General features: G+C 44.1%; 1 protein-coding gene across 3 annotated transcripts in view; it reads right to left on the reverse strand.

The window, feature by feature from the left end:
- ZNF292 (zinc finger protein 292) overlaps positions 1 to 3096 on the reverse strand; it is an 88104-nt gene extending 85008 nt beyond the window's left edge. Inside the window, exons 1-3 of one of the 3 annotated variants that reach the window (XM_059941695.1) lie at positions 2397 to 3096; positions 2001 to 2197; positions 1089 to 1160 (exon numbers count right to left, since the gene is read on the reverse strand). In XM_059941695.1, coding sequence (XP_059797678.1) covers positions 1089 to 1160; positions 2001 to 2168 — 240 coding nt within the window. In that variant the 5' untranslated portion in view covers positions 2169 to 2197; positions 2397 to 3096. The remainder of the gene's footprint in view (positions 1 to 1088; positions 1161 to 2000; positions 2198 to 2396) is intronic. The other 2 variants (XM_059941697.1, XM_059941696.1) reach the window with 2 other exon arrangements.
- Positions 3097 to 14868: the final 11772 nt, after the last annotated feature.

Raw genomic sequence — 14868 nt, forward strand, 5'->3', positions numbered from 1 at the left:
AAAACTAATACAGGAAATTATCTTCATGCTGACAAAAAGAAATACTGTTTCATACATTAAAAATAATTTTAAAGTGATAAATATCTGATGTTGCACACCCTCCAAATTAAGTCCAACTTGTACGAGATTCCACTTTCCCAGAATTATTAATCCTGATTATAAACACTGCTGGTCAAGACTATTTACAGCAATAAGCCTTAAATCCATCAGTGGAAACTGTTACCTGAAAAATGTCTTTCAGCAAAGCCAGACTTTAATACTTTTCACTGACTAAAAAGCTAACTTTAGTTACAAATGAAAGAGTTCCTTTCATGAGCATCTTATTAAAGTTTTTTTTTTTAATCTACGATAAATTTTTAAATCTGAAAGACCAATTAAGAATGAGTGGTTACGGTCAGGATGGTGAAATTAGTAAATTTCAACAATTCTTTAAAACTAGGATTCAAAGGAATGATAGAATCTCTAATTATGCCATAGGTATTCACCAGACCTATATTACCTTAAGTGGGTGGCTTTCACCTTGCATTTATTCCCAGACAAGTCACCATGCAATCTCACAAAGTTTTTTTGTTTGTTTTTGGTTGTTTTGCTTTTTAAGATAATGAACCGCCATCAAATAATTTGCGACAATAAGGTGCATAGAACAATGGAGAATTTCTGGTATGGGATCAAGTATCCCTGATCTTATAAAGAAAGATTTCAGAACTTGGAGGCCAAAAGTTAAGTGAAAATGTGATCTACTCTGAAATGCTAAAACGGTCCACCATTGTTCGACCTCAAGTTCAGTATCTTAATGAAACAACTTCTGTATCATGACATGTTCACAAGCTAACTCTAAATGTGACCCGTATATATTCTTTCTCTTCCTCAAGAAGATAATCTAACCAAAATCTTGACCACAGCCAGCAGCAGCACCTTGAAATTTCAAACGTAACTGGAGGGTAGGTAATCAAGTCCAAATGTAGACACAAACTCCCCGATTTCTATCAAGCAAACAGTGCTATTAACATTCCAAAACCTGGTTAGAACGCAGTTACTGGAAAGCAGTGTCCTTGTGCAAGAAAAGGAAGGAAAGGCCTGAAACTGACCTGAGCACGGGTACACATGAACCTCAGTCTTCTCTGTTCCATCGGGAGGCCAAACAGGGAAGGCTCCAAATACTAGGGGGGTGGGGAGACGGGAGAGGAAGGGCAGAGAGGAAACCACACTCCTCCAAGGGTGAAGGCAAAAGAGAAGCGGACTCTGGAAAAGCCGCTGCACAGGGACATCCGAACCTAGGATACACATACAGGGACAGCTTCTCTCCACCGAGGAGAGCAACCTTTACCATGGAAGAGGTGCTCCTAGCAAGTAAAGGCAGGAAGGGACAACCTCCACGCCGCCTACCCCCGAACGTCTCGCCCAGCTAGAAGGGGTCGGCGGGGACTGCTCCTCGGAACATCAACAAAGGCCCCTTCAGTCCTAAGGCGAAACTCGAACAACAAAGGCCCGGAGACAGCGAGAACGGGGCCGGGGGCGGGACGGATGAAAGCAAAAGGAGGCAAAGGAATCAAACCAGTGGGGGCGGAGGCCCGTTGGAGTGGGAAGCGGGGGCGCAGAGGCGGGGGGCGCGGTAATCCCCAGTGCACAATAAGAGGAGGAGGAAGGGGACCTGGCCTCCGTTCCCCCCTTACCCTCTCCTACGGCGGAGAGGGCTCCAGTCCTCGCAGTCTGCATCTCTCGGCCGCGGGGACCGCGCAGTCCCGAGTTCGGGGAAGGAAAGGGGAGGGGGGATTTTCCGCCCTGACCACAACTCCCTTCCCCCAGCCGGGAGCCGCCGACAACAACCGCCACAACGGCAGCCACACAAAGGCGCCTTCCTCGTACTCCCCCGCTCCCGCCCGGGCGGCGGCGCAGACGATGCCAAGGCAGCGAGGACCACCGCACAGCCGCCAAGCGCTCGCTCGCCCTCTTCCCCCTCTAGCAGGGGGAAAGGGGGAGGGGACCCCAGGCGCCCTCACCTGGCACAGCTGCTGACAGTACTCCGTGGCCGCCTCCACGGCCGGCACCCGGCTCTCCCGCAGCTGTCGCTCCAGCTCCTGGAGCCGCTCACCCAGGCGCTGCAGCTCCGCGGCGCAGCCGCCTCCGCCGCGACTCAACCTCTCCTGCTCGGCCTCTTCGTCCGCCATCTTCACACCCCGCTCCGTCGCGTACGCACCTGGGTCACGTGATAACACAATGCCACGTTCGGCGGGGTCACGTGCCGGGCGCGCTCGCACGCCGCCGAGCACGTACAAAGGGCCCGGTGGGGAGGATGGGGGGCGGGGAGAGTGGCGCGAGGGAACCCGAGGGAGGTGAAGGGAAGGGGAAAGGAGGAGGGCGGGGTTGGGCGGTGCGGAAAACCGCGGTTTACTTACCCCCAGCGGGAAGTGGGCAGCAGCGGACGAAATGGGCGGACCGGTGGAGGCCTGTTCTCGGTCACGTGAGCGCCGCGACGCGGGGAAAAGCCTGGGGAGGGGCTGTCTTCTCGACCGTCCGGATCCCGGCGTGGGTTCCCCAGTCTCCGAAGCCTTCTACGGACATATGCCCCAGTTCCCCAAGAGGACGGGTGAGGGAGAGCTCTGGGTGGGCTGGGGCAAGGGCTGCATTTGCGATTGGCCCGAAGGCAGGCCAGAGGCAGGGGAAGTGGGAGCAGGTAAAACCCACCCATGGACCAAGAGCGTGAGAGCCAAAGCGGGACTATGAACTGTCAAAATTGTCTCTGACTTCTCACCAGGAGGGGGAGGCGGGATCCAGTGCCTGAGGTACCAGATCTCGTCCCACTCCCCTCCTCGTCAGTCCCAAGAACGCCTCTCCCTTGGAAACACAATCTCTAGGGGGTTGAGGCAACAAAGAAAAATAACAATTGGGTCAGAGCAGAATGAGGTCCAATCCTCAGTCTGGAGAACGGAGCAAACTCATGAAAAGCATAGCTTAAAAGATTTCAGACTGTGAAATTGTGGACGTTGGAACCAGGTGATTTTTAAACCACGAAAACATTTCTGGAATAAGTGATAGGCAACTAATCTGTTCCGCCGCGATTTAAGACTCTCCTACACACAACAGAAATCACCGCCACATAAAACACGCTCTATATGAAAGCTCTTGAAAAGAAAGTAGGTCAAGAAAAAAAAAAGAGCAATAAGGACTCCATTAAAAATCACAACTGAGGGGAAGTTGTTAAAATAAAAGAACAGGGTTATCGAGAGTTATTACAAATTCAACAGCATTTTTTTCCTGGTGCTGCAAATAGAGATGGCATTCTGAACCATATTTTATTTACAACCTGGAAAGAATGAACACTTGGCACTTGAACAGAACAGTAGAAGTAGTACAAAAATTCAAGTGCTTAAGCCTAAAGTTCAGAATAAAACAAATATTTTGTTAGTAGTCAAAAATTAGACAAAAGGCTAATCTTTCTTACAACTTGTCTACAGAAATTCAGAAACAATGATAGTGATGAGGCATCTGGAGATTTCTAGTATTAATAGAAAATGTTCTAGACAGTATGTTGTCCAGAGTGAATGTTTGTAATGCATCAGTGATGGCGATGTTTAAGTGCCATTATATAAGATGAGTGGGCACAAATGAACCCCTTATAAAAACCATTATCAGCTAAAATAATAGTACAGCATATGTGTGCTGATATTACATATTAACAATACAGGTTCTTCAAATAGTTACAAATGGAAGAGGCTGGGGAGTACACTCAAGGGCTAAGGAACAAAGATATAAAAGTATCACTGAGAGCTTAAAAAGCAACGATTAAGGCAGCTAATGGATTTTAATATTTGCAGCTCACTCTCCCAAGTGAAGTATTTTAGATGTCCAAACAAGATTTCTCCAATGTATGTTATCTTAGGATAACCGTTAAAATATAAAAAATGAGAAATATGAGATTAGCCACATATACCAGTAAATTCAAGGACATCTAAGGCATCAAAGGCTAGCAAGACACATTTTCACTGCAAGTATAATGGTTTACACCACACCTTATCTATAGAAAGAAAGAAAAAAAAGAAAGGAAAATATATCCAAAGAGAAATGTATCCACTTATTGATTTAAAAAAAAAGCCCGACTGTAGGTCATTTCCACTTCCTGCCCATGATAGCCCTAAAACCAAAAAGATTTGATTAGCAAATTGATTCTGAGCATTATCACTGTCTTGCAAATGTCCCTCAGCTTGGACGACTAAGTCCTTCACTTTTATTTGGTATCTTTCCCCCCACCTTCCCCTTCCTGCATTCCTCCGTATTAGAATCTATAGAAAATGTAACGACTAGGAGTGAGTGGTGTAATTCACGACCATTTATTGAGTATTTATGCGCAGGCACTGCTTGATATGGGGAAAATCAAAGGTGAATGAAAACTGTCCCTGCCTTGAGGAAGCTTACAGTTTTGAGGAAGAGTGACCTGCAATGGCAGTTCGTATGACAAGTGTTCTATTATGAGAATGCATGCAGATTCAATTCGCAACACCAAAGTCGTCTAAGGTGCTAGCTGGAATGTCCATCGAATCACTACAGAAGTGCAGGGTTTTTTAATTAAATGAGGGCTGGAAATACTTTCCCTTGACAAGTCGACCTTGTCTTCGAGACCTCAGAAATTTCATTCTTATCCATTAAAAAAGTGTATCAACAAGTACACATGACGTATTGTACTTACATCCATTTGTTCTTGTAATAACACTGTCAGTTCACGGGAATCATTGCACACACGCGCACACACACCCCTACTTACTGAGACGTTCCTGGGGGAATTCGGAGGCCCGTTCCATGGAGAAAACAAGCATAAGCCCCGGGGCCAAGAGACTTGGCGTCTCTGGGGACCTCAGTGTCTGCGCCGCGAGTGCCCTTGCCCATTTTGGACACAGCGCGACTGCTATGGACGTGATACAATCATATGGACCTTCAGTCCCAAGGGACTCGATTTCAGAGTAAATCTGGGAGACAGAAAAAGCCCCCCACCCCACCCCTGCGATCAATAAAGCCGGGGAGACCCTTAGGGGACAGAGGTCGCTGCATCCAGGCCGCGCCTGCCTGCCTGCTTCGCGAGTTTCCCGGGCTGCCCCGGCCCCCAGCTCGCTAGTGCACTTTTTTTTTTCCCCCTAAAATTCTTGAAATAGCAGGGCCTGGGGGCAGGAAGGGCGCTGGGCTGTGCCTGCTAACAGAGCCAGAGGGCCGCGCCAGGGATGCTGCGGGCGCGGCGGACGGCTCAGGGCTGAGGCTGGGCACGTCCTTCCGACCGGGGCGCCGAGCAACCCCAGCACGCGGGGAGAGAGCGCGGGCCTCAGGGGGCGGAGAGCGCCCCGCCCTCCCGCCGCCGTTTCTCCCTTCCCCGGCTGTCTCCCGGGGCCCCGGCCACCGGGAAGGTGCGCGGGGCTGGAGCCGGGCTGAGGCCGCCTCCGATCTGCTCGGCTAACCGTGTCCTCGGGCCCCCACTCGGCCGAGGAGGAACGGGACTCCCCTGGCGCGGCGCGGCGCTCGATCGCCTGGCAGCTGCGCGGGTGCTCGCGCTCTTCGTCCAGGGGCCGGCGCTCAGCAGCCCCAGCCCCGGCATCTGCCGGCACGGCTCTTCCACCCGGCGCTGTGGATCGAGGCCACAGGGCGGCTGTGGCTCGTGGTTCGGGAGCCGCGGGCGCCCGGGGCCTCCAGGCCGAGGGATGCTGGAGCCTCTCCAGGGCGCGGCGGGGCTCCGGGGCTCCGGAAACCGACAGGGCGGGGATGCTAGAGTCTGTCCTGCGGAGGCCGCGACGCGGGCACGGCTGCTGGGTCTTGGGCGGGTTCTACCTGCTCTCATCCGAGGGGCTGGGCCGCCAGGCCCCAGACAGGCCGCCTGCTGGATCTCAGAGGTGAGGGCCGGAGTCTGTCTGGGGATCGGTCCAGCAGAAAGTCCCCCTGGAGTCTGGGAACCACTTCTGTGTCCGCAGACACAAAGAGGGAGCATGGGTTGAAGGTCTATTGGGATCGGTTAAAAACACACCACACTTTCCCAAGGAAAACATTTTTCATGAGAGGAGCAGCGAATGGAGTCCAATCAAAGTTGAAAACACGAGGCAGGTGCTGTGCCACATATTGAAATGATTCCAAAGGCACCGGAAACGCTGGGCCCGCATTTAAAACGATTAATTCTAGTCCTTGCGTTCTTCCCAGAAAGAAGATAGCATGTATATTTAAATAAACAGGTAGTTAAATGAGGAGAGAGATTTGTATTGCCTATTCGGATTTTTTTTTTCTTTCCATGAGGAAAAGCCAGGTGCAGATGAGAAAGAGTAATACCATTCTAAGGAAAATGCTTTTAATAGAGCCTCAATTATTCAAACGTAAATTAACCGCGAAATAAAGCAAAATAAATCTTGGAAGCATAAATGTGGCATACGCTATATCTGTAGAGAACCCCTGAGTTGATTCACAGCATCTCTCCCAAGAAGAAATATAGAAATTGCCTTTAGAAAGGCAATATAGAAGTGCCTTTTTCTTATATTTCTAAGTTTTCATCATTGTATCTCATTTACCTCATTGGAAACCCATCAGAGAGCATCACTTTTGTGGTATCTGGATTTTAAAAAATAGGGCTGTCAAAATGTGTTGAACTTGGAAATGCACAGGTCTCTCTTCCCATTTTAGGACATCAACTTCTTAGGAGTTTTGCTGATTTCTGTGATTCTTTTTTTTTTTTAATTTATTTATTTTTGGCTGTGTTGGGTCTACGTTTCTGTGCGAGGGCTTTCTCTAGTTGTGGCAAGTGGGGGCCACTCCTCATCGCGGTGCGCGGGCCTCTCACTATCGTGGCCTCTCTTGTTGTGGAGCACAGGCTCCAGACGCGCAGGCTCAGTAGTTGTGGCTTACGGGCCTAGTTGCTCCGCGGCATGTGGGATCTTCCCAGACCAGGGCTCGAACCCGTGTACCCTGCATTGGCAGGCAAATTCTCAACCACTGCGCCACCAGGGAAGCCCCCCTCTGTGATTCTTATAGACGTATTCGTCAATATAACAACAGTGGCAGTAATAATAATTCAATTAACATCAATTTGAGTGTTTAGTGTTCTATTCATATACTGGAGCAGGATCAGTCCCACCAAGCGCTTACCCTCTATCGTACCTTTACAAAAATGTTCACTTGCTCACTATTCCTCACTCCACATTCTCACCCTCTTGACTTCCTCTCTAACCAGGGCTCCTCTGTGAAGTCTTCCTTTGTCTTCCTGGTGGAGTGAAGTCTGGATACATCTGTCACCAGAGTAGAGTTGACTGATTTGTTCTGCTTTCCCTTAGCCCACCACCCCCCTTCCCATACAGAAATAACCACCCTTTAAAACTCCTGTAGCTTCGATCTACTACTTACTGCATTTTATTTTTTTTAATGTCATACCATTTTTTTTATTGGAGTATAGTTGCTTTACACTGCTGTGTCAGTTTCTGCTGTACAGCAAAGTGAATCAGCCAAACATATACATATATCCCCTCTTTTGGATTTCCTTCCCATTTAGGTCACTGAGTAGAGTTCCCTGTGCTATACAGTAGGTTCTCATTAGTTATCTATTTTATACATAGTAGTGTATATATGTCAATCCCAAGTCTCCCAATTCATCCCACCCCCCACTGCATTTTAATTCGAAATCCCTCATCTTGCCTTTTATTATAGTTAGTCTATAGATGAGCCTTGCTCATGAGCTTGTAAGCCCTTTGAGGGTAGACACTGTGTCTTATATCCAGGCTCCCTTCTCTAATATTCCTTGGCACATTTCAAGGTAAAATTAAGTAGTCAATAAATGCCCATTGAACTAAATTCAATTCAGTTTATTTTTGACTGTCATAGATATAGATTTACACTTATCCTCATATTATCTAAAATATCCTAGACTCTACAGGATGAGCAATGATGCTCTTTAAACTTTAGAAACTTATTTACAACTGCCTTTCAAATATTTTGGGGACTCTACTTTTTATCAACAAAATTATCTATAATCAAAAGTTATAGCAAGTAGACCCAAAAGAAGGCAAGATAGATGCTCAGTTGTTACACTCTATCAGATGAACTGCAAAAACACAGGCTCTAGCTTTCTCTTTCACATACTTAATCTGTGCTTTAGATCTAATTTAATTTTGTCTTTTCTCTTACATTTTGTCACAATATTGATTTTTTTTACTGTCTTCTCAAGAGAGTCTAAATTTCCAGTCCAACTGTTTTCTTAACATAACTGAATCTTTTCTCAATTTCTTTACCACGAGTTTACCCACTAACATCTACTGCATGCTTAATATGGGACCTTACTACCATCCTAGAAATCTAAGGAGAAAATAAATGTAAGATTACCTCTCAGTCCAGGTAGAGCTTATCCTTCAGGATCTGAATTATCTTACAGCAGAACCTCTAAAACTTTAGTGTGCATAAAGATCACTTGAATAATTTGACTTAAAGGCAGATTCCCAGGCCACACCTCTAGAAAGTCTGATTAAGTAGACTGGAGTTGGGCCCTAGAAACCTGCTTTCTAACCATCACTTCGGGATCCTTCAGATCATACTGTTCTAGACCTGTAGTTGTCTAATTTCTGCCTTCCCTTCCTTCCCTCTGACTCATGGCCCTTGTACCAATTTTGTAAAAAAAGAAAGAAAGAAAGAAAGAAAAAAAAAGCCTAAACACCTTCCTTCTTGCTCCACCCACGACCAACGGGCACAAAGCACTTAAAAAAAAAAAAGTTCTAGCTAACTCTTCATAATTTGTTCTAATCATCCTGTTATCCAAAGCCTTTGTTTTGTGAATCATTTGACTCCTAAGCCCCTAGTTCAATGTGCTCCCATGTGCAGCACATGGGAGGTGTGTTCTCAATAAACGTGCATTTTTCAACCTGTTCCTCATGCATTCCCTAGCCAGGCTATTTGTTGAGCAGAAGAATATGATTACTTCTTAACAGCTCTATCAGAAGTGGTGTGAAGGGGTAGGGGAAGAGAGTTCAAAGTTTTGTCTGTAATGGACTTCCCTGGTGGTCCAGTGGTTAAGACTCTGCACTCCCAATGCAGGGGGCACGGGTGCAATCCCTGGTCAGGGGCTTAAGATCCCACATGCCTGGAAGGGGAACAGGCCGAGCGGCCAAAAAAAAAAAAATTCTCTCTGTATTTATAAGTCTTAATGACATGTATTTTTTTATACATATAAGGGTAAGTGGACAGGGAAGAAAGGCAATGTAAAATTTGATTTGTAAATTCCAAATATCCATGGTTCTGAGACTTCCTAAAATTGCTAATTAGGTGCCATTAATTTTAAAATTATAAATTTTATAAAATTTTCAAACAGCAAAGAAAGACATAAAATAGAAAATAAACGTCTTCCTCCATTCCTAACCTCCAGGATCAAGTCCCACCCTGCCACTTGACTCAGCAATGGTTTATTTATTCTTAAGAATTTTCTTCTTTTCCCTGGCGGTCCAGTGGTTAGGACTCTGTGATCTCACTGCCAAGGGCCCAGGTTCAATCCCTGGTGGGGGAACTAAGATCCCATGAGCCCCACGGTGGCAAAAAAAAAAAAAAATTTTCTTCTGCACATATAAGCAATATGTGCTTATCACCACTGCTTTCTTAACAAATCTACTCATACCACTCAGCTGGACAGTCTTCCACTTTACTTTTTTCTCTTAAAAATTAATTTACAAATTTTCCATATCATCATTCTTTGTAATGACCCTAAGATATTCCATGGTATAAATGAAGGTAATTTAATTAATTATTTCATGGATGAACAAGTTGGTTTTTTTCTCTTTTCTTTTTTTTAACTATAAAAATGCTGCAGTGATCTTCCTTGTGCATATATTTGATTATTTGAGCAAGTAAGTATGTATGGGATAAATTCCCCAATGAAGACTTGCTGAATCAAAGCAATTTGTGATTTTAATTTAGTCAGATGTTGCTAAATTGCCCTTCCAAAATATTGGACCAGCTTATAGTCCCATCAACAGTGTAGAAAAGGACCGGTTTCCCAGGAATTCTTAGTAGATCTATGTTTTGTCAAGCTTTTAAAACAATTTCATAATTTAAAAATAATAGCTCATTTCGATGAGCATTTCTTAAATTTTGGGACAAACTGAGGATCATTCTTAAATTGAAGTATAGTTGATTGACAATATTATGTTAGTTTCAGTTATACAGCATAGTGATTCAGTATTTTTTCAGATTATATTCCATTATAGGTTACTACAAGATATTGGATATACTTCCCTGTGTGATACAATAAATCCTTGTTGCTTCTCTGTTTTATGTATGGTAGTTTGTATCTGTTAATCCCGTACCCCTAAATTTCCCCTCCCCCCACTTTGGTAACTGTAAGTCTGTGACTCTATTTCCGTTTTGTATATACATTCATTTGTATTATTTTTTAGATTCCACATATAAGAGATATTGTATAGTATTTGTCTTTCTCTGTCTGACTTACTTAACTAAACATAATATTCTCTAGGTCCACCCATGTTGCTGCAAATGGAAATATTTCATTCTTTTTTATGGCTGAGTAACATTCCATTGTGTGTGTGTGTGTGTGTGTATAGCACATCTTAAGCCAATCATCTATTGATGGGCATTTGGGTTGCTTCCATGTCTTGGCTATTGTAAATAGTGCTTCTATAAACATAGGGGTGCATGTATCTTTTCAAATTAGTGTTTTCGGTTTTTTCCAGATGTATATGCAGGAGTGGAATTGTCAGATCATATGGTAGTTCGACTTTTAGTTTTTTGTAGGAAGTTCCATATTGTTTTCCATAGTGGCTGCACCAATTTACATTCCCACCAACAGTGTAGGAGGGTTCCCTTTTCTCGACACCCTCTCCAGCATTTATTGTTTGTAGATTTTTTGATGATGGCCATTCTGACAAGTGTGAGATGATACCTCATTATGGTTTTGATTTGCATTTCTCTAATAATTGGTGATGTTGATCCTCTTTTCCTGTGTCCTTCACTTTTTGGCAAAATTTTCCATTGCGTTGTGAGGTCTTGGAGCTTCCAATCAAGTCTATATCATTCTCTGCAGACTAAATAAATTATAAATTTAACTTCACTCAATATCCGTATTGCTTTTAGCAAACTCACAATAGAAAATTTCAGATCTTTCTATAAATATTTATTGAAGGGGGTCTATGCAAGTCACAATTTGCAAGAATGATGAGAAAATATAAAGATGATAAGACACTACTCATGCTCTAATGATCTTATTTTCTGAGACATTAACCATCTTTGGAGCATCCTACCCTGAATGGCCTTGCTCTGAGAACTGCCTGGCACACTGTCCCAGAAATTTGGGATTGGAATGCAGGGTCATTTGATCTGTGTGTGGAACTAAATGGATGGAAATAACAAGGCATATCTCTGGGAAGTGTGTTGCTGCAGGGTTTAAGGAGAAGCAGAGAAAGCCAATGTTGGGGCAGGAAATAAAGCTGACGTGTAGAAAAAAGTGGAGCCCTTGTGGTCCCAAAATGCTTGTGACCCAGGGAGTGGCTTCCATGAAACCTGACAGCCTTGTAGTCCCCACCTGGCCCACACGTGTGAGTTAATAATTTCCCTCCTTTTTACTTACCTTTACTGTGAAAAGAGTATAGGTCAGTTGTAATTAACAGAATGTTGACTCAGACAGGGAAATTAAATAAATAGCTATAAGACAAACGAGAAAGTAAGAAGCATCTTAGGTAAATGAAATGTGTAGAGAACGGTTCAGCATGCATGACTGAAAAGAGTTTGTGAAGGTCAGTAAGTGGGATTCAGCACTAGAAAGGTAGGTTAGAGCTGCACCATTTGGTGGACATTATGGCACCACTGACTGTTTTTCTTTTTGGCTGCGCCGCGAGGCTTGCGGGATCTTAGTTCCCCAACCAGGGATCCAACCCGGGCCCCAGCAGTGAAAACGCCGAGTCCTAACCACTGGACCACCAGGGAATTCCCACCATAGACAATTTTGAACAGCAAAGTGACATGATAATAATAACTGTTACCATCTATTGAGTGCTAATAAAGTGCCAGGGAAAAACATTTTATGTGCATATTTTCATGCAATTGCAACAATTATAGTTTGTAGAAATTATTAGTATCCACAATACAGATAAGAAATAGGGAATGAAAGATAAAGTGGCTTAAATAATCCTCCACCCTTAGCTCACTGCAGATTTGGGGGCTCAGCTCTTCTAAATTACGTTGCCTTAAAGTCAGTGTTGTCCTTTAGAAGAGCAGCTCTAGCTGGAAATCCTTAGCACAAAATAGAAGAAGAGGCAGAAGGTAAAGAGGCTAATTAAAAAAATCTTTCTCTCGTGAAATGTCTATTTAGGTCTTCCGCCCATTTTTTTTTTTTTTTAGTTGAGCTGCATGAGCTGTTAGTATATTTTGGAGATTGATCCTTTGTCCGTTGCTTCGTTTGCAAATATTTTCTCCCATTCTGAGGGTTGTCTTTTCATCTTGTTTATGGTTTCCTTTGCTGTGCAAAAGCTTTTCAGTTTAATTAGATCCCATTTGCTTATTTTTGTTTTTATTTTCATTACTCTAGGAAGTGGGTCATAAAAGATCTTGCTGTGATTTATGTTAAAGAGTGTTTTTCCTATGTTTTACTTTAAGAGTTTTATAGTGTCCGGTCTTACATTTAGGTCTTTAATCCATAGGGAGCTCAGCTCGGTGCTCTGTGATGACCTAAATGGGTGGGAAAGGGAGGGGGAGGGAGGTCCAACAGAGAGAGGATATATGTATACCTATAGCTGATTCACTTCATTGTACAGCAGAAACTAACACAACATGGTAAAGCAATTATACTCCAATAAAAAATAAAAATAAAAAAAAGAAACCCTTCTCTAGGAGAGATTTATGACAGCTGCTGGGGGATGACATTGGGAAGATAGAAGCTATACAAAGATTTCTTTGGCCAGTCTGAACAGCTGATGGCATGTAAAGAAAAGGGGAAGCAGAAAGTCAAAGCTGAACTCTAAGGCTTGGAACCTAAAACTTGGAAGAGCAGTAATGCCCTGAACAGAAATAGGAAAATAAGAGAAAGCTTAGCCTGGGACTTCCCTGGCGGTCCAGTGGTTAAGACTCCGCGCTTCCGCTTCAGGGGGCACGGGTTCCATCCCTGGTCAGAGAACTAAGATCCCACATGCCGCGCAGCGCAGGCAGAAATAAACAAAACAAAACAAACACACAAGAGAAAGCTTAGCCTGGGTGAGAGCAAGGGTGGGAGGGGACCTTGATGAATTCGTTTTGGGATGGAGATACCAGCAAAACATCTAGGTGACGCTGTCCGTCAAGCAGGTCGATGTGTGAAGGGAAAAGTTCAGATTGGAGATATTGATTTGGGATGAGATTGCCAAAGTAGAGGATATAATGAGAAGGTTGATGGCAGAAACTTAGAAAAATATTTAGCGTCCAAAGGGATTTCTAAAGAGGTCTAAGATCCAATATAACAGAACCACGTTATGTCGCTGGAGGCAAAACAAAGAATATAATTATCACTCAATATCAAGAGCAATTAAGACACAAGTTCAGGTCTTAAGGATCTGAGACTATATATCCCCAACCCAAGAAGTAGAAATTTAACAGTGACAAAAGTGTCAAAGGAAGTTATTTTCCAAAATAATTGTGCAGAAAATGGCTTTATGAGATCAGAGGTGGAAATGAAGAGCTTAGGCTTCAGTTCATGAAGGTCATCACTGCAGATATTCTGGGCATCGTGCAGACACACTGCAAGGCACATGTATTACACTGCAGTCATCGTTAACAGAACAAGGGAACCTAGTTCCCCGACCAGGGATGGTACCCGTGCCCCCTGCAGAGGAAGCATGGAGTCTTAATGACTGGACTGCCAGGGAATTCCTGGGCCTTTAGTTTTATTACTATGTTTTGAAGGGAAAGTATTTGGAGTAACTGAAAATTCTTAGTGCAAAAACCTTCTACAGAAAAGTAATGGTGGGGCTTCCCTGGTGGTGCAGTGGTTGAGAATCCGCCTGCCAACGCAGGGGACACGGGTTCGAGCCCTGGTCTGGGAAGATCCCACATGCCGCGGAGCAAGTAAGCCCGTGAGCCACAACTACTGAGCCTGCGCGTCTGGAGCCTGTGCTCCGCAACGGGAGAGGCCGCGACAGTGAGAGGCCCGCGCACCGCGATGAAGATTGGCCCCCGCTCGCCACAGCTGGAGAAAGCCCTCGCACAGAAACGTAGACCCAACACAGCCATAAATAAATAAATTAATTAATTAATTTAAAAAAAAAAAAAGAAAAGTAATGGTGATCGGTTACCCTTTTAAAGTAGCCTTTTGCATCCTATATATATATAGTTCAAGTATATGAAAAATACAAAATACTCCAAAAGCTTGTTTGTCATAAAACTAGTTTTCATAGTTATAGCCCTACAACCTCAAATAAATCTGTACAGAGTAGTTTCTAATAATTCTGTGAGGAGCGATACATATTGATCATTTGGAAGTTAAAAAATAATGTTTTGACTGCAACCTTGAAAGTTTATTTGAAGCACATTTGATTCATTTTTAAGTCCTGCTTTTACTCGTTTGACAGGAAACACAAGCAAAAAGAAAACATAAATTTCTCATGGTTTCTCTTTTCAGCTTTACTCCCCTGCTGTGTTGTGCCAGTCAGCACTCAGTAAGAAATGATTCTTACTTTCTAAATGATGCACCAAAGCTGCAGACAGTTGAGTGCTTGTAAGTGTTCAGTTACTTTCTACACTTGACATAGGGCAGAGCACCAAAGAAGGAAACCCTAGAAGAATGGAAATGACAGCAAGACCCTGGCATCCTGAGGCAGAGGTAAAAGAAGTTGCCTCCTTGGTTCACTGAATATTTCATATAAAACGAGTAACTCTTACTAGAAATCAAGC

This window comes from Balaenoptera ricei, chromosome 12, assembly GCF_028023285.1.
Source record: "Balaenoptera ricei isolate mBalRic1 chromosome 12, mBalRic1.hap2, whole genome shotgun sequence".
NCBI lineage: Eukaryota > Metazoa > Chordata > Mammalia > Artiodactyla > Balaenopteridae > Balaenoptera > Balaenoptera ricei.